Source organism: Lissotriton helveticus, chromosome 1_1, assembly GCF_964261635.1.
Source record: "Lissotriton helveticus chromosome 1_1, aLisHel1.1, whole genome shotgun sequence".
Classification (NCBI taxonomy): Eukaryota; Metazoa; Chordata; class Amphibia; order Caudata; family Salamandridae; genus Lissotriton; species Lissotriton helveticus.
In genome coordinates, this window is record NC_136057.1 from 1889921459 (window position 1) to 1889947285 (window position 25827).

The 25827-nt window shown below is 44.2% G+C and overlaps 1 protein-coding gene across 1 annotated transcript in view; it reads right to left on the bottom strand.

The window, feature by feature from the left end:
* Nucleotides 1-2074: 2074 nt before the first annotated feature.
* The window catches only part of LOC144775526 (dimethylaniline monooxygenase [N-oxide-forming] 2-like), a 223986-nt gene continuing 200233 nt past the window's right edge, over nucleotides 2075-25827 (bottom strand). The window contains exons 7-8 of the mRNA XM_078659234.1: nucleotides 19826-19898; nucleotides 2075-2541 (exon numbers count right to left, since the gene is read on the bottom strand). Of these exons, the coding sequence (XP_078515360.1) occupies nucleotides 2199-2541; nucleotides 19826-19898 (416 nt within the window). The 3' untranslated portion in view covers nucleotides 2075-2198. The remainder of the gene's footprint in view (nucleotides 2542-19825; nucleotides 19899-25827) is intronic.

A 25827-nucleotide genomic window follows, 5' to 3' on the forward strand; every position in this document is an offset into this window, starting at 1 on the left:
GGATGTACATACTTTTATGATAAATCTTTTATCTAATAAAGTACATACAAAGAGCAAATAAATATATTATGTTATGTGTGGCATTCACAAAGGCCACTAGGTAGCCCAAGGTAAGTGACCACCAGCCACTCAAATAAACAAACCCTATAATTAACATATGCCATATGTAATCAAACCCTTCGGAAAACGGGTTAGACAGCATATTCCTGAAATCTACCTAAAAGTCATTTTATAATTGAGAGCCATCCCCCATAAGAGGCAAACATTTGACGTTTTTCTGAGACAATTTGGATCTCACCTATGCAGAAGTATTGTTTATTAGCAGCAGAGTTCATATTTTTCTTTTGGAAGCGACCTTTAATGCTGAGATGCCGAATCAACGTGTCACAACATGTAATCATTTGCTGTCTGAACCCAACAAGCCAGATTAAGGGGCATATGTCCAATAGAATTGATGGAGCGTGGCGTTAGCCTGCTTGGGTTAACAGTGCGCTCCCCCACTTCTGAAACACAGGGCTGCTCCATATTTACAACAATACCGTGTTTAGCTGCCAAGCGCCAAAGCAGGCACCCTTGCACCATAGTGGCAGGGTGTCTGCATGAGGGAAAGATTGTTTATGTGCAGTAAGATGTCCCTTCTTGCACATATGAAATCTTTAAATGGTGTTTTGTAACTTCTATGTGTGTTGCTTAATGCAGCACACAAAGAAGTTGCAAAAAATCCTTTTTTTTGTTGATTGAAGGAACACCTTCCTGCACATAAACAATCAACGGTGTTTTGCTATTTCCATGTGTGCTGCACAACGCAGCACAAATGGAAACCTCAAAAATGAGGAGAAATAAAGCATTTCTCCTCGTTGCACCAGAGTAAGACCAGGTTTCCCCTGGTCCTAATTTTGGCACCGCCCGATATTTACGACACCCTTGTAAATATAGGACAGCATTTAAATCAATGGGTGTTGCAGTGGACCGCCCACCCGTGAAAGGTTGCCTTATTTACAAGGCAGTGTGAAGTCATGTTAAGTGGCTTAACGCTACCTTGTAAATAAGGCACAGCCCCTATCGCCACCACAACATCATGAAAAGTGACGTTGTGGTGGCAATAAAGGCTTGTAAATATGCCCTTAAGTTTTATACATACAGGGAGGGTAAATGGAGAGACATCCAGATTCAACATATATGGAGACAAACATTTTTGTGAGAAAGTGATCTTTCTCTCTTTGACACAATTTGAGATTTTCATGTTCTACCCAAAAAGAAATGTGTTTTTTCTCTGTAAATGATTACATTGGCTGGTGTCTCCGCAGCAGGCCTTTTTCAGTAAAAAAACCTGTGTGAGGTGATGTCTTGTAAGGTAGTAAAAAAAAAGTACAAGTATGGTAACTGACATGGGGCCAGATGTACCACCCATTTTGCTGTCGCAAACAGGAATTTGCCTGTTTGCCACTGCTAAAAAGGGTTCTATGCATGTACAAACCCTATTCCAGACTTGCAGAATAGGGTTTGCGAGTCACTATTAGAAAGTGGCGTGCCAAGGGCATCACTTCCTAATTGTGACCGCAAATGCGGTTTCTAAACAATTGCAGTTACCACCTACTTCAAGTAGGTGGTAAGCCAGTCGCAAACACGAATGGGTCCCCAGGAGACCCCTTCCCCTTTGTGAATGTATGCGAAAATATTTTTATTAAGAGCAGGCAGTGGTCCCATGGACCACTGTCTGACCTTGAAAAATGAAAAGAAAACTTTTAATTTCTTTATTTGAAACACATCCCCGGTCTGCATTTGGAAAAAAAAGTTGCTTTCATTAAAAAGCCTATACAGACATAGTGATCCGCTGTCCCCAGCAGGTCACCATCCCAGTGATGTGTTATTCCTTAGGGGTCGCAAATTGCTACCTACTTCATTCATATTAATGAGGAGGGTCTTTGGTGACCCCATTAGGAATTGCAAACACTGTTGTACTTTCCATTTTGCAAATTGTGAGTCGCAAAATGGAATGGTCTTACATTTGGCCCAATATGGAAGGTGCGTTTTAGTCGTAGATCCAAACAGCTCAAGGGAAGTAAATGGACACTTAAATTAATGAGGAAGTAGCATTAAAATTACTTATATAGACAAAAACAATGAGAGTCAATATAATAAAACAGCCTCTATACATTTGTGGACGGATTGTATATTAGAAATCATTTTTATGCTGTTTATGTAAATATAAAAATTGAAGCAAACAAAGCAAGGAGACCAAGAAGTCCAAGCATGGTGGAAAGGGGAGACCTCTTGGTCTTCTTCACCACCCGCATCTTCATGGGTGTCACTACCCGGTCCCACTTGGTCAGGATGGCGTTCCGTGCTCCGTCCCATTTCCCTGGACCAGTCAGTCGGTACTGTGGTGATGTGCAAGCACTGAAGAAGATTTCCAGTGCAAGTCTGGGATCACTCAGAAGGAGATGGCAGAAACTGGGCTTGACGCCAATCTCTGAAGCAAGCTCATCAATGTATTCGATGAACTCGATTTTAAATGAGCTTCCCTCGATGGTCCCATACCTTAATGAAAGAACACAGCATTTATTAAAAGATAGAGACATGACTTGTCATTTTATATGGGAAACTCTAACTAGGGAGAATATGCCTACTGCTCAGTCATAGGGTACATATGTGTAGTTGGGTTCAGGGTAATAAAGGCAACCATGCTCGCTCACTTTCACAAAGCCTTTTGCTTCAATCTCCTATTACCCAGAGTAAGCCTCATTAAGATGACTGGGATTCCTTCAAATAGTTTCACCTCTTCCCCATGTCACTGCAAAGTATAGAGTCCCATACTTTTGAATGTTAGTTATTGGAACTGAGGACTATTAATTCATATTTTGAACACAGTTACTTACTTTCAAGAAGTCTGGCCAGTTTTGAAGACAGCCAATTGTATTAGAAAATGGAATTGTGGCCAATTGATATGCAGTCATTCCATGAGAGTCACATAATGGGTCTCCTATATCTTTAGAGTGGTTGCATAGCTATAGGCTTACGTAAAGTGTACATAAGAAGCTAAATGGGAGTTATTGTGCAGTACATTCGGTGTGCAAATATGAGCAGCACATTGTAGCAGTGATAAAAAGTGGGGTACATCACTGAAGAAATATCCATGCATAGGAAGTAGAGGTGTGGAATACTGTTAACGGGCATAAAAGAGCAAAGTACAAGAGTAGAAACAAAAAGTTGTGGTACATTGTGAGCAATAGTAAAGGTAATGTATATGTGATACCAGGTTAAGAAATAATATATAGCACATGCAGCGGATCAATATTGCATGTGAGAATTTGCTATTTATGCAAGGACTATGGGATATGCCGCTTTATCACACCAGACGCATAAGAGATATGCAAGGCAGCTACAGAATGGAAAAATAAGAATTCAAGGGAAGCAAGTAAAGGCAAAGCAAACAAGGTCACAAATGGCTCCGCTGGCCAATGTTGTGAAAAAAAGAGGATTTGAGATCATGATGTATGCTGATGACACTCAACCAATTATCTCTATCGTTGATTAGTGTGATGAAACAAGGGATAATGTAGTCGAGCGTCATTTTGATGTGTCAGAGTGGCTGCATCTCCACTGTCTGAAATTAAATGCAGATAAATCAGAAATATTGTTTGGAAGTGCTGAAAAATGTAGTACTGATCGTGGTGGCCAGCTATACTGGACACTGCACCGAACCCCCAAAAAGTTGGTTACAAATGTGGGCGTTCTAATCGATTATACTCTCTCCCTACAAGAACAAGTCACCAGGGTTCGAGGGACGTGGTTGGGACTGCTACGTATCTTCATAAATGGTCTAGGCGGATCCCAGTAACTTGGAGATGTAACATAATCCAAGCTTTAATCCTGAATAGTCTCATTAACCAGGAACCAGTTACTGACTCAGACTAGCACTTTACAAATACCAAATACAAAAATAGGCTGTTAAATAGAGCATTAAGTCATGATAGTGGCCTAAAGTGGAAGTGTACATCTAAAAAAGGGTTTGTGCATAAAAATTATTTAACTAAAAAAAAAAGGGTTTGTGTGACCACAAGTAATGTGTCTACTCATCCACTCACACTCACTTCATTCACCACTTGTCACAGACTCTCGCCCACTCACATCCACTCACACACATGCTCACAAGTACAGACATGCAATTTCAAAAAAACTTTATTTGGTTTAAAAACAAAAACCATAAAAGTTATACAGCACCATTAAAAATATAAAAACATACAATTCATGGTATAAATTGTAATAGACACTCCAATAAAATACACAAAAATATAAACATCAGGATCAATATTAAAAAAAGGTGGAAATAACGGGCTGTCAGTAATTGAACGTACAAATTCATAGCTAGTAAATAAGAGGATGCCTACTGGTGTTGGGGAATTATTAATTTTCCATACAGTTTCTAGATCTCAGCGAGGATTTCAAGAAGCCTACTACAAGTGGAATACATTCAGGTTTCAACATTTGTAGGTAAGAGTGCTGGGCGTACCTGTATAAAGTTCAGCCTTTTTAACAAAGGGATTTTTAAAAAAACTACGGGGTACTTCATAAAGTCTATAAAAAAACATAAAGTGCAGCAAATCCTGTGGAGACACACCGTCGCAGCCACAGGATGCTAGCACTTGCCCTCTGCAAATCCCTTTTGGGACAGCAAGTAAAAAATGGAAATAATCCAAACGTAACCCGATTAATAAAAAGCGCTCATGGGACGACAAAGGCCACAAAAGATATGGTTCAATGGATGATGTGGTTTTTAGCATCACAAATTTACGGACACTCAGTTTGCACAGTTCTACCCCATCTCTATCGAGCCTTTTAAGGTAGAAAAAAGACTTCCTTTCAAAATCTACATTCGCAACGGTAATACAATCAGGCTTTAAAAAAGGTCTGGACGCCCCAGCTCTTCAAAGCATCCCTTTAAATACTTTAATCAAGGAAAGCGTAACATGTATTCAAGACTCAGAACTTCTCGCAAAATCTGGTGATTAAGAACTAGGTCTTTGTTTAGCCAAGTTTTAAGCCAAAACAGCAGAGGGGCAAGGCCAGAATAACAGAAATAAATGGTAACCCCATTTCTTCGTGTACCACCAAATTTGAACATCCTTTAGGCACCCCAAGAAGTTGTTTTAAAAAGTTATTCTCCACCACCTGGAATACATCAGTTACAGAATAGCCCCATAGCTCGCTCCCATAACTGGCAATAGCAACACTTTTGACTTGATATAATTTCAACAAGGCTGCAATAGGGCGCTTACCCATTTTTGCGGCAAAGTTGAAAATAGCTGCATTTGCCCTCAAAACTTCCCCCTTTTTCCTCTGAATAAGGGCCCCCCAGTTCAAGTGGTCATCTAATAAAACACCCAAATATGAAAAAGTCGGGGTCAGAGGCACTTTCTCATCAGCCACTTTAAAGGGGTACTGCTTCTTAGGGCGGATCTCAACCTGCATAATATAGGACTTGGAGTTATTAACATTATTAACAGCTAGGTCACGGGCCACCATAAAATTCCTAAAAGTGTCAAGTAGCATCTGGAGACCCCTTGGCATCCTTGCTATGAGGACAGCGTCATCCGCATATAGCAGGACAGGCAGTTCTCTACGCCCTGCATAAGGAAAGTCGGCCCCTGTTTCTACCAAAACCTTTTCCAGGTCATTAATGTATAGATTAAACAGAAATGAGGCCAGGATACTTCCCTGCCGTACTCACCTTTCAATTTTAAAATCCTTCGAAACCCGAAGATCGTACAGACAAGCACTTTCAGCCATACGCTCTCTCACAAACCCTCAAGCGCAAACATTCACACAACATACATTTAAAAACATTGCTCAGCTTGCCTTAGCTTTCAGCAAATGTCGTTCAACCTCCTGGTGTTCCTTTTTTTATTATATTAATTGTGAATAGTAAGTCATTATTAATTATTAATTATTTTTAATTTATTTAAAAAAATGGGCAGTAAACCAGAAGAGTTGAGCATCCACTACCAAAAGAGCAGACTGTCCATGTGTCCTTGGCATTGATGTTGCCACCTCTGGGGCCTGGGTCACAAAAGCAATGCTTAATGGGTCGTAAGGTGCAAGATAGGAGTCCCAGCTACAGCCCCTGGCGAACACTAAATGACGTCCATGCTCTTCTGCCTCTGCTGTTGGGAATCTTTGATCTGCCATGGAGCACTCTTTGAGGCATACCGGAAATGACAAGTAAAAACAAAATTTGAGTAGTTGAGGAGGTAGGTCCCAGGACGCAGGGTCAGCAGGACCATATATTATTATAGAGAAAACAACAAGATGCCGACCGCGGCGGGAGCAATACTACACGCTACGATCCGAGGCTGAAAGCATATCTATAAATCAAATTACTGGAAAGGGAGGATCACACAGACCCGCCCAAGATAACACTGGCTTTACAAATTGATGACATCATAGGATCACCGTGACAACTGCTACTGATTCAAAACAGAACCCCATTGATTGAGCCCTGATGAGATTCCGTGCACGTTGTTCACGGTTTCGAAACGCGTCGGCAGAATATAAGGAATACATGAACTATACAGGATTGAGTTCTGATCTTGATTAATGTTCTGAATTTATCTGTGTTCTTTGATTTCTTCTTGGGAACGTGTCTCTATCATTGAGTTGGAGTATTGTTTTCTTGTTTGAATATATGTAAAGATTCATTTTTCTTTTTTGCCTAACAAGGCATATTGTGTTTTGTGGTTGTTTTCTAATTGAGTTATGTTGTTGTTATTTGTGTAGAATGTCATTTTTGTAGTATGTTAAATGTAGGGTGTCTTTCTCAGACATATGTCCACTCTTAAGTATTCAAAAAAATTCTAAAAGTAAAAAGGTATAAATAAAATATACCAAACAAATCTTGAATCGAGTTTGATTTGTTTGCTCAGATTGACGAGCATCTGAATTGTGGTGGGGTCGGCATCTTGTTGTTTTCTCTATAAAGTAAAAAGAAAATAGCTCCTGATGCTCAGTGAGAAACTCCTTATCAAACAGGGACATTTTAACAGGTAAATTTTTTGCTCTTTAGAGCGAAACTTCGCTTTGGAGGTTTAGTTATTCAGGACAAAAAGCATGCCAAGAGGGTTGAATCAACTTGGCATCCTGCGTGGCATTCAGCTCTGCCTAAAACACAATCACTGCATCAGCTGATGCTCATAAGGTGATGAGATCCATACTAGGCGAGTAGAGATCTCATAATAATATGCCGGAGGATGCTCTGAGGGCTGGACGCGGGCCAAGGCATCTGCTGACTCAGCAGTGGTGGCCACTCCAAGAGGGCAAATGAGCATCCCCCCCCCACCGCTGCCTGCGCTACAAAAGGTGAAAAATAGAATGGCAAGAAATTGAATTTACTATTTTATTTTTCCCTTTCCGCAACCCGAGCCGTGTTTGGGAGCGGGGCCACTGCTGCTGACTGGTAGCAGGGGACTGATGCTCACTCCACCATAAATTTCACAGCGCATTTCAGGTAGGCCGGTTGTCTAGCGACGGTCAGCCTAACATGTGCCATGTAAACCGCTCCACCCAGCTGTCTAAGATCACTAGGTGGAGAGCAGGCCCAGGCCCCCAATGCCTGCTGGAGCGTCGAGGCTGCCCGCTTCAGCCAATCCTAGCGCTGCTCTCATGCCGCTATCATTATCAACAGCATGACGGCAGCATCTGAATTGGACTGGAGACTTCAATTGCTGCAGAGACCACCAGAGCTGATAGACTGAAGAAGCAGAGAGAATCAGTGAAGGCAGCAGAGTGGGTAAATTAATTTAAATGTTTTAAACCAGGTGGGTGGTAGTGTGTTGGAGGAGTTTGGATCTATGAGAGGAATGTGTAAGTTTTGGTACAGGGAAATTAAGTGCCCAGAATCACACGATTTTGACTCTAGTGCCGAGGTCGGGATTCAGACTTGTATATATAATCAATTTAGTTTCTAGTGTTTGTTGGACTTGTTTACCTTGCAAATTTGCAACTTGGTGACGGCGTAAGTATTTCGAGGCTGGTTTCAGGTAATCACATAATTACCCGGATTAGTTCAGCCTCTCTGGCTTAAGGCAGGCCCTTTCCTGTTTGCTCTCTGTTGGTTTAGCAGGTTCACTGTGCCCTCAGGGAGATTCATTTTGTTTACTTAAAACCATTTTGCATAACAAACTCTAGAACAAGCATTTGCAATGCAATAGGTCTTGCATTTGTGAGAGTTAGAGCTATTGGTGTCTTAAATGCCAATGTCTTTTACGTATGTGTTTTGGTTTGGAGTGCAGTGTCCTTTGGGACCTTATAATTGTTTAGCGATGCAGTATATTATCTTGAGTGCTGTGCCGCCAGGGATTGAGTAGCTATACAATTACTATACAGTGGGTCATGCAATCTGATTCAGGAATACATGCTTGCCCTGACTACAACTTTAGATGACTTTGCAATATCGAATGGTGCCTGTTGTCATCAGCCGGTATTTAATTATAAATGCAGGATTTCTCTTATTGTTTTTTAATGCACATATATACTCCAAAGTCAAAAAATCCATAAGCAATAACTGAAGTTTGTGGTAAGGCAAAAAGATGAGTGCACACAGATGCCACAGGCAATCCTGAACGCATACCAGATGACACTAAACAGCCGAAAATAATAGGGCTGTAGAGCAACTGAATGGCAACATGCTTTTTTGCTTCGGCTTCCTAAAATCCATGCAACAGATGAAGAAATCTGAATATAAAATAGGCACTTAAAGATATTAGGACAGCAGGTGACCTAATCTTGTATCTTGGTTTCAAAAGAAGCCTCATTTTGTTATCCTGCGCACATAAATGTATCCTGGGTATATTATGTTTTAGCTTTACTTGCCTCAGTTACTTAGTAAAAGGAATTAAAATGTGTGCATAAATCCCAACTTCTCTGGTGAAGGTAGAGAGAATGCAGAATGACTGACGTTGAAGAAATTCCAGGTGCACTGTCCTGCAGAGATAGGTTCCTCAGATACCAGATGCCATGAGCCATGTTTGAAAGAAACTCTACTTGGAAAGCAGTGCAGCTTCTAGGATGCTTAGTTGTGATTTCACAGCCAACGACTGATAATGTAGGCAAGATGTATACATTTTAAAATTACATGTGCGGCTTTATATATAGCTCTTATATAGCTGCACATCATGTAAATGTACTCTGCAGGTGCATGGGACGACAGTAGTGTATTTCATATGGTATACAACCTTTACAACGAAACTTTTACAACGAACTACCATTACAACGCAACTTTTACAACGCAAACTATTACAACGCATTGCTCTGGGGGGCGCTCTAGGATAGGGAATAGGTTAATTTACTATCCAATAACCTTCCCTACTACCCACGGGGACTGGAGTTGGACTAGTAAATTAAACTATTCAATATCCAGCGCTCAAAAGCATTATGCGTTGTAATGGTATGCGTTGTAAAACTTACGATGTAAAGGTAGGCGTTGTAAAAGTATACGTTGTAACGTCATACATCCATTTCATATATTTATATCAAAATGTATTCCTATACATATACATTCTGCTTAGAATCTCTACCATTTTAGATTATAGTATTTAGCAGGATGAAAGGCAGATGATTTGATTCTACAAGGAATCAATCCTTGTGCTGCAGAAGACACACTCAAACCGCTCTACTTTCTGGGATATTCTGACCACTTATTGGAGCCACATCTAGAGTGTAGAATCCAGTTCTTATTCAAAACAACAAATTTCCTTTTCCAAACTTTTTAGGCCGGAATCCTTAGGAGTCACTATATAAATGTATTAATGACCAATTTATCGACGCGGCGTTTCGGTGATCTACAATATCTGCTCCTTCTTCAGGACATTAATGTTCAATTTAAAAAGACATCTAAACAAAAAGGTGTATAATAACAATCAGTTAGACAAGGTACTGGGTTGTTTTTTCACAATTGTATCTAATATTACTGTTCTTTAAGTATTTATCATGAACATCCTATTTATTAATTTCATACATTAACCATTGTTAAATGCTTAAATGTATCCTTTTTAATCCCCTATTATTTGGTAACCCGTCAAAAACCTTTGCTCATATCCCTGCATATACTAAGACAATTTAGCTTTTGAAACTGTTATAAGAAAATGTCTCATTCCTATTGGGTCTTGAAAAGACCTCCAATAATCTGTGTGAATAAAAATCTTAGAGGCTTGCTGGCAAGTCAAGCCTTGCTGGAGGGTAAAGAAAAATCAATTAACTCTGCCCTTTACATTGTGGTTGTTAATGTTATAACCTGTTCTTCGGTTTCTCTTACCTAGGGAGTATTTACTTCCACATGGAGTTATAATGTTCTTGTGGCATATTGTTATCTTTTCTTTTGTTCTATTGCTAGAGAGAAACGAATTGCCATTAGGAATTGCTTTACCCTTCAAGTGCCTCTTTCTTACATATATAGCATAGGGTAAGGAAGATACCTTTCATTCAACTCTTTATGTATCTTCTTGGTTCTTTTGGCCAAAAAAAGCTGTATTTTTCTGTTTAAAAAAAGACATAATTTCATTATTCTTTTTTCCATTCTTTCTATTTCGTGCATAAGTATACCCTTAGGGTCCCTTCTCCTTACCGCTGATGGCCTTCAAGGGAATGTGGGGAGGACGTGTTTTTCTTGTAGAAACCATAGACTTCCTCTTTTAAGTCTGAAAACATAATGATTTATAAGGGAGTCACAAATTCAATATTGTATCTCCCCTTTCCTTCCTGTCTCCCCTTTTCTTGCTGTTTGATTGGGTAATTACAGCCTACTTACCTTTAATTCATTCCACAATTTTATTATTTTTCTCTGTGGTTCCCTTCATTTAATTGGGGAATTCCATTAGTTTGGAGTTTTATTTATTCCAAGCTGTAAAAGATTAAGTATTGCCAATTAATCCCTGCTCCTACTTTCTATAGCTACCTGCCTAGGTTGGGTATTTCTTCTGCAACTTACTTGGTGGAAGAAGAATCCTGAACCGTGTCCTCCCTTCTGCCTTCTCACTCTGCAAGTGAATTTGGAGGGAATCAGGGTTCCTATATATAGTGCTCCTAATTGTCAATCATCAATTAATTAACTCTCATTAGGCGGTCCCTGGTTGTTTGCCTCCTTTTTGTCTATTTTACGGGGACCATCTTGTAAGGTGTTATCATTATGCCTCTCCCTATTGCTTTATACCATTATATGGGGCATATGTGCTTTTTTTTGTGAATTCTCTGTTATTTAATAACCATTTATTAATCAACTGTTTTACTACCTCGATTTCATTAGGTATCTGATTGTTATTTATATTATAATTATTATTGGCTCTGCCCCTTCTGTTGTTACCTATTTTTATTTATATACGCCCCTGTTTGTTCTAAACCTTTTTCGGAGCCTCATCTATTCTTTCTCTCCCGATCGTTTTGATTTTGGTTTAGGTTACCACCTTTCTTTTCAGCGCCATTTTGGACTGGGCTGATTCCTTACAGTCCTTTTTTTGTTTTAGACACTTTTTTTTTTTTGGGGCGATCATTGTATTACATTGTATTTTAATCCTGACCTGCATTATATTAGTAATCAGTCGATCTTTACTTCTTCTGGCTTGATACCCTTGTTGGAACTACTATTACTGGGCACCTATACGTCATGTTGCCATGGCTGTTCACTTTGTCGGCCATCATTGAGTTTATATCGTCCCAGTTTATTTACTGCCTCAAACAATATACTACTCTGTTTTGTTTCTTGCGAACTAATCATTCTCAAGAAATATATACATATGAATTGGTCTGTGGTTGATTGCAGTATTATTAATCCCTTGGGTGATATAAATTCCCTGAGGGCACTATAGTAATAAACCTATGTGTCATACTTTACAGGGACTCGTTTGTATAGTTCATTTTTAAATTTCTATTTGCGGGCTACCATAAGTATACATTCTTAAATTTTGCCAAAGGATATTTATTTCTTTTAATTCAGATTATGCTATTTCCCTCCGTGGACTTTTCATATTATAACTGGCTTCGCTCATATGTGGTTGAACTGCTTTCTCCCTCTACAGGATTCTTTACCACTCCTCTCTATTGTTCAGGCCAGTTCTATATGTGTTAAATCTAGACATGTAGTACTGCTCCCTTTTCTTTCGTTTAGTTGTTAAATCACCTCCTCTCTTATTTAGGCTGACCACTTCTAATATGCACCATTTAAGGTCCTCAATCTGGTGTCTTTTTTCTTGCCAGTGGGTTACCAAGGGTGCATTTTGCTTTTTGGTACGGAGTGCCGATCTATGTTCGTTTAATCTGAGTCTTATCTCTCTGGCGGTTTCGCCAATATAGGCTTTGTCGTAGGGGCATTGAATCATATATATAACATTCTGTGTCCTGCAATTCAGAAACATTTTATGAATATGGGTTATGCTACCAAATGTCACTGTCTGTCCTTTGATTATGGAGCTACAGTTTTTACAATTACCACAAGGGAAATTGCCCATTGGTGTTGATCCGTTGATGGTACTTATCTGATTGTTTTGGTTCTCATCAGGATATGTGTGTACTAGACAATTTTTTATAGTCTTGTTTCTTCTGAACGCGAATATTGGTTTAGGTAACGGGACTCTTTCTGTATCATTTAATAATTTCCAATTGCTATTAATTAAGTTTTTGATTGTATTGGAAATATTTGAAAAATTGGTTACATACACTATGGGTTTGTCCAATTGTTCTTTCTTATTTTTTGGTTCGAATAGGCTGTCTCTATTGTAATACTTAGCACGTTTATAAGCTTTTTTCACCATTTGTTTAGATTATCCTCTATCTAGAAACTTACTGGTTAAAACTTTGGCATGTTTTTCATATTCTAGTTTACTGGTGCAGTTACGCCGCACCCTTAAAAACTGGCCGAACGGTATATTATTCTTCTGGCATGCCGGATGATAGCTTGCATAGTGTAACATCGTGTTTCACCCACATATGAGCGAAGCCAGTTATAATATGAAAAGTCTGCGGAGGGAAATAGCATAATCTGAATTAAAAGAAATAAATATCCTTTGGCAAAATTTAAGAATGTATACATATGGTAGCCCACAAATAGAAATTTAAAAGGAACTATACAAATGAGTCCCTGTAAAGTATGACACATAGGTTTAATACTATAGTGCCCTCAGGGGATTTATATCACCCAAGGGATTAATAATACTGCAATCAACCATAGACCAATTCATATGTATATATTTCTTGAGAATGATTAGTTCTCATGAAACAAAACAGAGTAGTATATTGTTTGAGGCAGTAAATAAACTGGGACGATATAGAGTCAATGATGGCCGACAAAGTGAACAGCCATGGCAACATGACGTTACAATGTAATACAATGATCGCCAAAAAAAAAAAAGTGTCTAAAACAAAAAAGGACTGTAAGGAATCAGCCCAGTACAAAATGGCGCTGAAAAGAAAGGTGGTAACCTAAACCAAAATCAAAACGATCGGGAGAGAAAGAATAGATGAGGCTCCGAAAATGGTTTAGAAGAAACAGGGGCGTATATAAATAAAAATAGGTAACAACAGAAAGGGCAGAGCCAAAAATCATTATAATATACATAACAATCAGATACCTAATGAAACAGAGGTAGTAAAAACAGTTGATTAATAATTGGTTATTAAATAACAGAATTCACGAAAAAAAACACATATGCCCCATATAATGGTATAAAGCAATAGGGAGAGGCATAATGATAACATCTTACAAGATGGCCCCCGTAAAATAGGCAAAAAGGAGGCAAACAACCAGGGACTGCCCTAATGAGAGTTCATTAATTGATAATTTACAATTAGGAGCACTATATATAGGAACCCTGATTCCCTCCAAATTCACTTGCAGAGCGAGAAGGCAGAAGGGAGGACACGGTTCAGGATTCTTCTTCCACCAAGTAAGTTGCAGAAGAAATACCCAACCTAGGCAGGTAGCTATAGAAAGTAGGAGCAGGGATTAATTGGCAATACTTAATCTTTTACAGCTTGGAATAAATAAAACTCCAAACTAATGGAATTCCCCAATTAAATGAAGGGAACCACAGAGAAAAATTAACAAAATTGTGGAATGAATTAAAGGTAAGTAGGCTGTAATTACCCAATCAAACAGCAAGAAAAGGGGAGACAGGAAGGAAAGGGGAGATAAAATATTGAATTTGTGACTCCCTTATAAATCATTATGTTTTCAGACTTAAAAGAGGAAGTCTATGGTTTCTACAAGAAAAACACGTCCTCCCGACATTCCCTTGAAGGCCAATACTATTGTGTTTTCTGGGTGGGGATTGTGCCGGAAGGGACATAGGGGGACGTTGGCTATAATTACACACTGCTTACAAAGGCAGGCATGGCCTCGTTTCAATGTTGTATGAAACATGTGTGACTCTTACTCAACGCTTTGCAATTTTCAAATTGGAAGGATGATAGGTAGATTCTGACATCTAGTAAGTACCCCTCAAGGGTGCTAACTTTTAGTCCTCTGGCTTATCTAGGCCCTATTGTAAGTCCCTACGAATTATTTTGATGTGCACAACGTGGGTGCCTTATTGAGCAAAGTCTGTGGGAGCCATACATTGTTTTATGAGTAATTATTTTGCCATTGATCGTTCATACATTGCAAAAATGTAAATATGATGACAGCATAAATAAATCAAAACTGTCACAATAAATCTGGCATTACAGGCTATTGCTGTGCTCTGTGAGGAACACTGTTCATGCTGTGTGAAAAGTAACTTGGTGTACTGAAAGATGGTGCGATAGGGGCATATTATCAAGAAACGGCGTTAAAATTATCGCTGCTTTAGCGGCGGAAAACTGCCGCTAAAGTGGTGATAATGGGCTTGATAATATGCCCTTGAGAAATCCAAAAGAAGCCCATGTTCTGGTGTCAACATGGGCTTCTATTGGAATTCTCCAGGGCATATTATCAAGCCCATTATCGCCGCTATAGCGGCAGTTTTCTGCCGCTAAAGCGGCGATAATTATTTAACGCTGTGCTTGAAAATACGCCCCATAGTGACCAAAGGCCCCGCATATGAGATCCCCAAACAGCCTTGTTCCTAACCTGCAGCCCCAAACCAGCCCCGGCTACAGCTCTGACTCGGACTGCAAGATAAGTATGCCCTGCACATATTCCTTGAGCACTGAAAACCATGTGCAGGGTAATATGAATGCGAAAATAATCCATTATTGGTAGAATGTAGTGACATTATCCTCCTCACAACAACTCGTCACCAGTGAAATAATTCAGTAGGAACAGTAGAAGCGTTCAGTAGCTTTAATTAGCATGGGTACCAGCAACGGCATCCAAAAACCAGTGAGCAAAACCGTTGGCACAAAAGAGTGCACCATAGAACACTCACAACATTCTAGGAATGTTCGAAAGGGCAGAAATGGAGGGGCGTGGAAGGAACCAAAAGAAAAGAGGGAAGATACAACAGTGTGCTACTGCTTTTTATAAACTGCTAAAATGCTGATTAGGCACAAAACTAGATTCTAGGGTTGTTTTCCCCAAGCCATTAACTAAGGCATGCAATTAGTTTCGTAAGCGCTGCAAGTTTTTGTTATGGGACAGAACTCCGCTGAGGAAGATCACATGATTTTTTGAGGTCCACAGAGTGAACAAGCGAAAAATCAGATGTTTTGGCGTCCGACCCAAAAGAACTGACCACATGCCCTGTTTCATGCCTTCATTTAGTCCTGCAGGTTGCCTGATCAGAAAAAAAAATCTGTGTCATGCTGTAAGTCTTCAGGCCCGAAAGAGGGGAGCGCCAACTGTAGCACTTCTGAGCTACTGAAAGCCAACAATCATTCAACCAGGTCTGGGCTGAACACTGTGGCACTGGTTCAAGGTCACTGAACTTCTATCATGAATGATAATCATCAGAGGAAAATTGGACAATAGGCAGACACATTACATCACCTGAGAGACTTTTATCACTCTACTAGCAGCCCGTCCCGACGTTGTCCGGGTATGAATTAGAATGTGTGTATTGTGTGTATTTGGCAAGGGCAATTTATTTTAAACATTTTATGTTTCATTAGAATAGGGACGGAGAAGGCCCAGCTGCAGCCCTGGTTGATGTTAGCAGGCGCATGTAATTGGTGTAGTGATCCGCCCCCTGAGCCCGCTACAGCCCTGGTTGATGTTAGCAGGCGCGTGTAATGTCGTTGAATGAGAGAGTTATCAGCCGCGGGTAAATTCGTTTAATGAGAGAGTTGAGTGACAGCGAGTAGGAGAGGCTGCAGTAATTGTCCCCGCAGATATGCTCATTTGCGTGTTCCCCCGCTTGAGGCCCAGATGCAGGCCTGTTTGACGTTAGCAGGTGCGTGTTCCCCCGCTTGAGGCCCAGCTGCAGCCCTGGTTGATGTTATCAGGCGCGTGTAATTAGTGTACTGATCCGCCGCCTGAGCCCGGCTAGAGCCCAGGTTGATGGTAGCAGGCGCGTGTAATTTCGTTGAATGAGAGAGTTCAGTAACAGCGCGCAGGAGAGCCTGCAGTAATGTTACTTACCAGGCCTCCAGGTGAACGCGCTTGTCACCCCAGCACACGGCCACAGCAGACGATCTTCTGATTAATGTTTGACCCACATGGCATGAAGGGCGGAACGTAGCACACGCCCCCAGCGTTTCTCACGCCCCCAGTGTGCACCTTGATGCAGCGCAATTGCGTTCACATGGCATGAAGGCCGGACACACGCCCCCAGCGTTTCTCACACCCCCAGCGTTTCTCACGCCCCCAGTACAAAATACTATGGCTTGACAAGTGAAAACCCCTTTCTTACGTTGTATGTGTGCTGAACAGTGCAGCACACATGCAAAGTTGGAAAAGAAAGGAGAAATGAAAACATTTCTCCTTTTAATGCATGCTTTTGCCGCTGAACCCTGTCTGCTAATGTTAGTGGATAGGGTTTAGCATCAAAAAGAAAGGGTGGTTGCATCGGAATGCCCATGTCCCACCCATGTAATTCCCTCTTGACGTAAAGTAGTGCAAAGCAGCATTTTGAGCTGATTTTTGTTACCTTTAGGTAGTTTCCAACGCAAAACACATTTGGCATTGGAAAGTGAATCAGGAAAAAAAACATTTGTACTGGTTAAGGACACTTTTGTGACACTAACACAGAGCAAAATGTCAAAGAATCACCCCCCCTACCCCGCCACCCCCCCCCCCGCCACCCCACCCAGTGTTGTTATGGGTTTGGTGTTTTCCCAACTCTGCTACTTTTGTAGGGAGCTGATGGTGCAGAGACATGGGCAAATGCATGTGTGGAGATTTCAGAGTTTCATCCCAGAATCTGACATAAGGGTGCACAAACCTCTCGGATGGCTTGTAGAACAACCCCACATTTTGTTATGGGAAGGTCTATCTTTAAATTATTAAAAGGAAGGATTTTTGTAACTAGGTTATGCCATGAATGGAAAATTATAGTTTTCAGAACTATGTGAAATGGGGAAAATGGTGAGAGAAAAGTGATTGAGCAACAGATGAAGAATAGAAATTAAAACAGAAAAAGGTGCATGTTGTCATAACATTCGACTTGGTTAAAATGTGCTAATAGACCAGAAAGATTATGTAGGAAAATAAGAGCTCTGTTTATCTGAAGCTTGGAGGGTAGTTAGGCTGTGGTGTAATTGTGTGACTTTGCAACGCAAGAGAATTTGAGGATTAAAGCTCTATCATTTAATAAACAATACTGATTTGGGGGGATTCATTAGGGAATCGATTTGGAGGGAAATTCTGGTATAACGGGGACGAGCCACAGATAACATGAAGTTAAGACTATTGTGACAACAGAAAACTACAGGTTTGAGTCTTCCAAGTGAAGATAACATTCCTGGATGGGGGTGTGTTGTTGAAGTTTATTGCAGAAAGAGACTGCTATTGAGGCTCATTGATTTTTACCTGAAACAAATTGTAAACCTACTTGGTATAAATGTGAAATGTTTCTGGAACTATGTGATTTACTCCTTGTTCTTGTTTGTTGTGTGTTGTGTGTGTTTGTATGTGGTTATTTTAGATGTGTCTTGTAGGTAGTGTGTTGGCCTTGTAGGATGATGTCACTGATTGGTGATGATATGGAATGGAATAATGCATGTGTGTAACATTGAAGATGTTATGTGACTGAAAGAGATGAGGGCTATATATCTTGGAGATGGTTGGGAGACTTGACCAGAGACAGATGTGTGCTTCTGGCTAGTATAGTCAGTATTTTATGAGTTCCACCACTCTATCCTTTCCTCTTTGCTTAGTTTCAAACATTCGGTAATATGAATTAAAGACATGAGATAAATTTGGGCCTTCAGCACTAGAAACGGATATCCAACTAGCACCAATTAGGCACGCCAGAGGTTAGTTAAAGCAAACATGACAGTAAGCACTTAAAGCAACAGTAGGGTAAGACAAATGGAAGGTCAGAATAGAAAGGGGTCAGGATACCCAATAGATCAGGTAAGATCATGAAGAAATACAACACTCAAAAGGGAAGGTTAGAAAGGGATTATGAAACCAAGGGCACTAGAGCACTTGGGCAAGCAGAAAAACATGACAGGTTAACGCACTGGGAAGAACAGATAAACTTGGTAAGAGGGGACGTTTTAAACGGATAAAACATATGGGGATTAGATAAAAAAAGGGCTGATTAAAACAAGGAGAAATAACACTAGAGAACACAAATAAAACAAGGAGAACTGAATGCTTGAATTATCGCCACAATGTCGCTAAATAGAATCCCCTTCAAGAGAATTGAGATATAGGAGAATTAAAGAGTTGAAAAATTACAAAGATATGGTGAACTGAACACTTGAATTAGTACAGTAGTATATGTTAACAAGGACCTGTTAGCAAACTGCTCCCATCTGCAATTCATGTGGTTAAATACATCTCGTCAGTGATATATGAAAAACTCTAGCTTTACATACTGATGGGCGTTATTTCATTGTACCCATGGTCTATTTTTATATTCATGTTAGCTGCAATCACCATTAGTCTACTTTGTATATCCAGAAGCATCGTGTGGCATGCTCCCCTGGTATAAGCATATTGTATTGGCCCCTCAAATGTTTTACCATGTTGAAAGAAATGAAAATACAATTTTTAATATCCAGAAAGGTCTATAGCATTCTGTATCATTTAATGATTTTGGAGAGCACTTATACAACAGGGCCGGCCTAAGGCATGTGCAAGCTGTGCACCTGCACAGGGCCGCCAAACCCCAGGGGCCGCCACGCCAATATATATCCTTAGATACATATTTGCGTGGCGGCCCCTGGCAGGGATTTGGGGCCTCGGGCCCCCTACCTACACTCCCTGCTCAGGGCCTCCGTGGGCCCTGTATACAACTGGGAGAAGAGTTGGCCTAACGGCTAGGGAGGTCGACCCGGGAACAGGGTTTGAGTCTGGGCAGTGATGCTGAACATCCTGTGATTCTGAGCAAATCACTTAATCTCCGCGTGCCTAACAAAAATTAATGTGTCCTCATGTCCGCAACTGGTGCAACGTAAAGCGCTCCGATACCCGATTCGGGTCAAGTTCGCGCTACTTAAAACTCTGTCATTATTATTTTCTTTAAAGCACTCCCAGCTGGTTGGGAAGTGAAAAGAAGAGTCAGAAGGTCCAATGCCATACATGATGGAGCATCAAGACCTGGTGCCATCAAGCTGAAGATGATCTTAGCGATTGATTTACAGGTAACTGGCCATAAACCAAGAAATACTCTTTGCGAATGCTCAAGCAGTTATCTTGGAGAGGGATGGAGTTTGAGGTTGGAGCCATATGCATTCGTTATGGAACAATTATTACCTTTGTTTTATCACGTTGCTCTTCTTAGCAATATCTTCCATGCATTTCTCCAGTGGTGGGAGCCTAATGTGCCCTAGAAAAGAGAAGCAGATATTCTAATTACACAGACACTTGAATCATGTTGCCATTTAAAGTATGTATTTTAATGAATCTATCCTGAATTATGAGGTACAGTTATTCAATAGTTAGAACATGCTTACATTTACGTCATGTTTGGTCCGGTAAGTAAGACAGGAATGTATGGAATCATTTGGAACATGACAGTCTGGACCAAGACCCTCAACTACATTTAAGAGTAGCCAAAACTTTATGCTAGCACATTTGCCAGCTGAATATGAGTATCATGGAGGTGCAGTTTTTGTGTTTGTCAGACCAAAGTCAGCGAATACAAAGATTTATGCCCCTTCACCTGACTGCATTGGTCATGACCACAAACACATCTCAAATCCAGGATCTCTCAATGTACCTTTAATAGTCACGTTTTGAGTGACTGACAACACAATGCTCTAAGAATTGTTTGTTCATAATAACTTGCAGACATTCCTCCATTGGCATTCCTAACAACACTACTAAGTATAGGGGCCCTATTTATGAGGTCTTGCAACAGTTTTGCGCTTCCATAGCGTCACTTTCAGTGACGCATAGGCGGCGTAAAGCATGCTTCCTGATGCGCCTTATTTACAAAGTGACGCATCAAAGCAGAGCCGTCACTTTGTAAACCCCTGTGTTACATTATACCTGCGTCAGGTATAATGTATGCAGGGTGGGCGTTCCCACGTAAATAAGCCTCATAGAAGTGACACAGTTAAATCTACCAGATTTCAATGCGCCACTCCTAGGGTGCAAATGCGTCAATATCTTACGCATGCCTCACAGCAGGCGTAAGACTGACGAAGGCCCTTTCACATGGGGCTTGCCCCATGTGAAACGACACATTGCTGGAGTTGCGTCGCTTTTGTGACACACTCCATCAATGCGTCACTGTTGCGCCATCCAGATACGTCATTAATACTGATGTATCTGTAACTCCTTGCGACATGATGCGTCATACAGTAAATATGACGCATCAATCATGTCGCAAGGAGGGCGCACTGAGAAGTGACGCAGCGATGTGTCCCTTCTCATAAATGAGGCCCGCAGCAGTCTCAGGGTGTGTGCATGATAGCCAAAATCCTATGGCACAACCAAGCAGTACTTTTATGCTAAGTTCCTGCTGGGCATAAGTATTAATAACAAGCCAATTGGTATTTTCAAGCAGTTGTTTTTTTCCATCACAGAGTCCTGTTGCTTTAGTCTGGGCATACTACCTTGCAATGGATTATGTTAAAAGAGTTCTTAGAAACTGTACAAAATAATCATCCTCATATCAGGTTAGTTTAGTTTTAGAGCTTGCCAATAACGGGACAGTCACAGAAGGCAGCCTTCCCAGCAATGCAGTCTCCACTGGCTCTGCCGCCACGCTGCCGGGCCCCGGGGGAAGCAAAGTCGCAGACTAGTCTTCCCCCGGGGTCTTTCGCGCAGGATAGGGCAGGCAGGAGAAGGGGAGGAGTTAGGGGGTGGGTATTTAGGCGCAGGGGAGGAAGGGAACTTCCTCTTCCTGCGCCTGGCACCATCGGGAGGGAGAAAGAAAGGAGTGTAGCGCAGTGGTTCATAGTTAGCGGAATAAGTAGTTTCTGTGGAGTCCATACGGCGTCGGGGGCTGTTTGAACGGCAGCCGTTTCATTTCACACACCTGACGCGTGGTATTCGGCACGATGTCGGGCGTTACGTCCGAGGAGGTCCGGGCGGCCTTGCTGCTGCTCGCGCGGGCCGGGCGCGAAGATCTCCTGCAACCAGGTGTGTTGGGGCAGGCGTGGGTGGGGGCCACCAGGGGCACGCGCGCTGCCTCGGCCGGGGTTAAGGCTGCAGTCGTGGCCTGTCAGGAGGACGAGCCAGACGCTCGTGGGCAGGGGAGCAATCGGAGGGGGTGCGGAGCGCCCAGGGACCCGGCGAGGGGCGGGAAAAGCAAGAGCCTGCCCCCGCGGGCCTTCCCTCCGATCGAGTTTCTGCCTGGGGCCACGGGAGCTGTTGTGCAGGCCGCGGCCCCTGCGCCTCAGCTTCTGGGGCCTGTTCACGCGCCGGCCGGTGCTGTGGAGGGGGAGGGGCGGGGGGACTGCCTTGCGCGGCCCACTTTCACAGCGGAGGGGGTTTCAGGAGGGCACATAGGCCCAGAGTTAGACGGGCGGCCTGCACCACCTTCCCTGGGGATTGACTTGACTGGGGACACTGGGTCAGTGGAGGGTGGGCAGGAGGAGGAGGCCCCCATCGACCTGTCCACTAGCTCCACGGCGGGCACTCCTGCCCCGGCGAGGCAGGCGGCAGTGGGGGCCCCGGGGGGCCGGGGTGGGCCGTCCGCCTTGGTTCCCATGGGAGGGGGGCCTGTTTGGGTGCCTGGAATGCCACAGGGGGGTTTCTTTTACCCGGGGGCTGATTTTTACGGCCACTGCCCGCCCCCGCCACCCCCTCAGATCTGGGGCGCTACTTCCTGGGAGGACAGGGCAAGAGGGGAGAGGATCCTGGAGCAGATCCAGGAGGCTAGGTGGGCTGAACAGACTAGGGCCAGAGTGGGTGCAGTGTGGGGTCATGAAGTTGAGGGCCCCCCCACCCCGACCTCTGAGGAGGAACGGGAGGCGGAACGGGAAGAGGAGCTTAGGAGAGCCAGGGCCAAGAAGGCCGTGGAGGACCCCTCCACCCCCTTGAGATTGATGGCAGGAGTAGGGACGGCCAGGACGGCTCTGAGGCCCGATGGTGCTGGGGCCCGCTCAGGTTGGAGCGACCTGAGGGGCGGGTGGGGATCGAAGCCGGCGGCTGTCGGCAGAGCCCGGGGGTGCCTGGCAGGGCTCAAGACGGCTCCAAAACGCAGGACTGAAGCAGCAGGGCAGTCTGCGGCGGCTGTCCCTCCACCGAGGGCTCGGGCTTCTGCGGCGCGTGTGGTGTCTGGAAAGCGTGGCCGTGGGGGCGTGCTGAAAGGTGTGAAGAGAGCGGTGAAGGAGGTGGAGAGTGAGCGTCTGAATCCGGAACCGGTGCTTGAGTTGGACTATGGTGACGAGAGTGACGAGCTGGAGGACGGGAAGGTGCGGGATGACGCAGAAGGCATTGGGGGCGCTGTGGACAACGGCGACATTGGTGTTTTGCAGGCCCCGGCGGTGACAAGGATCAAGGCTGGGACGGCGGCGGTCCAGGTGGCTGCGCCCAGAGGACGGCCCAGGGAACGGCCCGAGGCACTCACAGGTGAGGGTTCATGGTGGGCAGCCTGGGAGGATGGTCCACGGGGGGGGGATGGGCGTAAGAGGGCCTGCAGGTCAGTGGGAGTGGGGGACGAGTCTGTCCGGGAGCCGGAGTAGCCTTCGGGCGGTCCACTTGAGGATGGTAAGAAGGTGGACGGTAAGTCGGTGATTACGGGGGTGCAGACGGACAAAGGGGATGGTAAAGAGGAGAAAGGGGTGAAGATCCCGAAGAAACTGCCGTATATGGGTTTGGCGATGCCGTTGGGCTCGCATCTCTCTGAGAAACTTAGGGCTCGGATTTGGAGGCATGAATTCGTGGATGTCTTTAAGCTGCTGCATAGGGAGGTGTAGGCTAAGGAGGGTTCGAAGGAGGAGGAGTGGGAGCTGACGAGGTGCCCCAGGATGCCGGTGACGATGGAGAACTGGACATCAGCGTTCTTGATTTATGCCAGTATCTACTGTGAAAAGTATTTGGACAGGGCGATTGCGCTTTTCAAATACATGGACATCATTCGCAAGGCCCAGGTGCAGTTCGGGGGTTTTGCCTGGCTGAGTTATGATGAGGAGTTTAGAGCCAGGGTCAGTGCGAATCTCGAGAAGAGTTGGGGGGAAGTTGATCAGGAACTCTGGGTGCAGTGGATGGCGTCCACGCACTCCACTGCGTCCACGCACACGGCCAGCGGCTTGCCGGTTGTGTATCGGTCCTTTCCGCCGCGTCCCGCCCAAAGCGGGGCGGGGAGTGGAACGGTGCCCAGTAATATCGTCTCGGGCCAACAGTCCAAGCCAGGGGGGTATTCCACAGGGGCCTGTTGGAGCTACAATAAGGGGTATTGTTCCAGGTATCCCTGTAAGTTCAAGCATGAGTGCTCGAAATGCGGCGGGAAACATGCCCTTACTCAGTGCCTCACCCTTGCTACGCCCTCCGAACAGTGGAGGAACGCCAGAGGTCGGGGCCACCCTGGACAGAAGGGCGCCTACACCGGTTAGGGTGGAGGCGATGGCCCCCTGGCTCTCGTGCTACCCGGATCAGGAGGCGGCGGCGCGGCTGTTCTGGGGTTTCACGGAGGGTTTTAGAGTGGGCTACCAAGGTCCTAGGGAGTGCAGGTGAGCTGACAACTTTAGATCTGCCAAGAAATTGCCTAGTGTGGTGGCGGCGAAATTGAAGAAGGAGGTTGAGGAAGGAAGGGTAGCTGGCCCGTTTACTGACTGGCCTTTGGCGGACCTGATCGTCTCTCCGTTGGGGGTGGTGCCGAAGAAAGAGGAGGGTGAGTTCAGGATGATACACCACCTGTCATGGCCGGAGGGCCAGTCTGTGAACGACTTTATTGCAGAGGAGGATTCTAGAGTGCTCTATGCGTCGGTGGACAATGCGATCCGTCTGGTGAGGGGGTGTGGGGCGGGGGCTGAATTGGCGAAATGCGACATCAAATCAGCCTTCCGTTTACTGCCTATTTATCCGGCGGATTTTTCGCTCTTAGGAATGCAGTTTGGGGGGGCCATCTACGTGGACAAAGTTTTGCCCATGGGATGTGCCATCTCCTGCGCTCTTTTCGAGCTCTTCAGCACTTTCCTGCAGTGGGTCTTGGTACGAGTCAGTGGGTGCCGTGAGGTCACTCATTACTGGGATGATTTCCTCTTACTGGGGAGGGCAGGATCCGGGGATTGCGGCAGGGCCCTGTCGCGATTCCAGGAGATGGCCTTTCAGTTTGGTGTGCCTCTGGCACCAGAGAAGACGGCTGGTCCCAGCTGTTACCTCACGTTCCTGGGGATCGAGCTGGACTCGGTGCAGTGGCTGGCGCGCCTACCTGCGGCCAAGGTGGCGGAGATACTGGCATGTCTGGACTGGGCGGTGGGGGAGAAGCGGATTCCTTTGCGCGCGGTTCAGAGGCTTCTGGGTTTCCTTAACTTTGCGTGTCGGGTGGTGCGTGCAGGGCGGACGTTCTCTAGGCGGCTCGGCATGGCCATGTCGGGGGCGGTGCTTCCGCATCACAGAGTCAGGATCTCCATGGGTGTGAGGGCAGATTTGAGGACCTGGGCGACGTTCTTGCAAGACTTTAACGGTGTGTCCTTGGACTTCGATGAGGAGAGGGCGGTCTGGCAATGCCAAATTTACTCTGACGCGGCTGGGTCAGCGGGGTTTGGTGTCTTCTGGGACGGCAGGTGGTGTGGGGAGAGCTGGCCGGCCTCCTGGCTCAAACAGGGAAGGAGCATTGCTTTCTTGGAATTCTTCCCTTTGCTGGTGGCACTGGAAGTGTGGGGGGAGGAATTTTGGAACAGGTCGGTGCTCTTTCATGTGGACAACATGACGGTTTTGGAGCTGGTGAATCATCAGAGGGCGAGGGACCTGAGAGTGCTGCGGCTGTTGCGAAGGTTCATGTTGGCTTGTCTGCGGTTGAATGTGGTGTTTCGGGCGAAGCATGTCCCTGGAGCGAATAATGACATTGCGGATGCTTTGTCTCGTTCGCAGTGGCAGCGGTTCCGGCACCTGGCACCGGGAGCGGATACATGCAAGACCGAGCTGCCGGCCGGCATCTGGGCCTTGGGGGAGTGAGGATGATTGGCCTGGTGGAGGGTTCAGTTGCAGAGACCACAAGGAAGACGTATCGTTTGGCATGGTCTGAATTTAGTGCTTTCATGGGCTGGAATATGGAGGGGGCCGTGAGTGTTGAGTCTGAAGTCGAACAAGGGCTGAGACGTTTTGTGCTGGACTGTATGGACAGGGGTTTGACTGCGGCT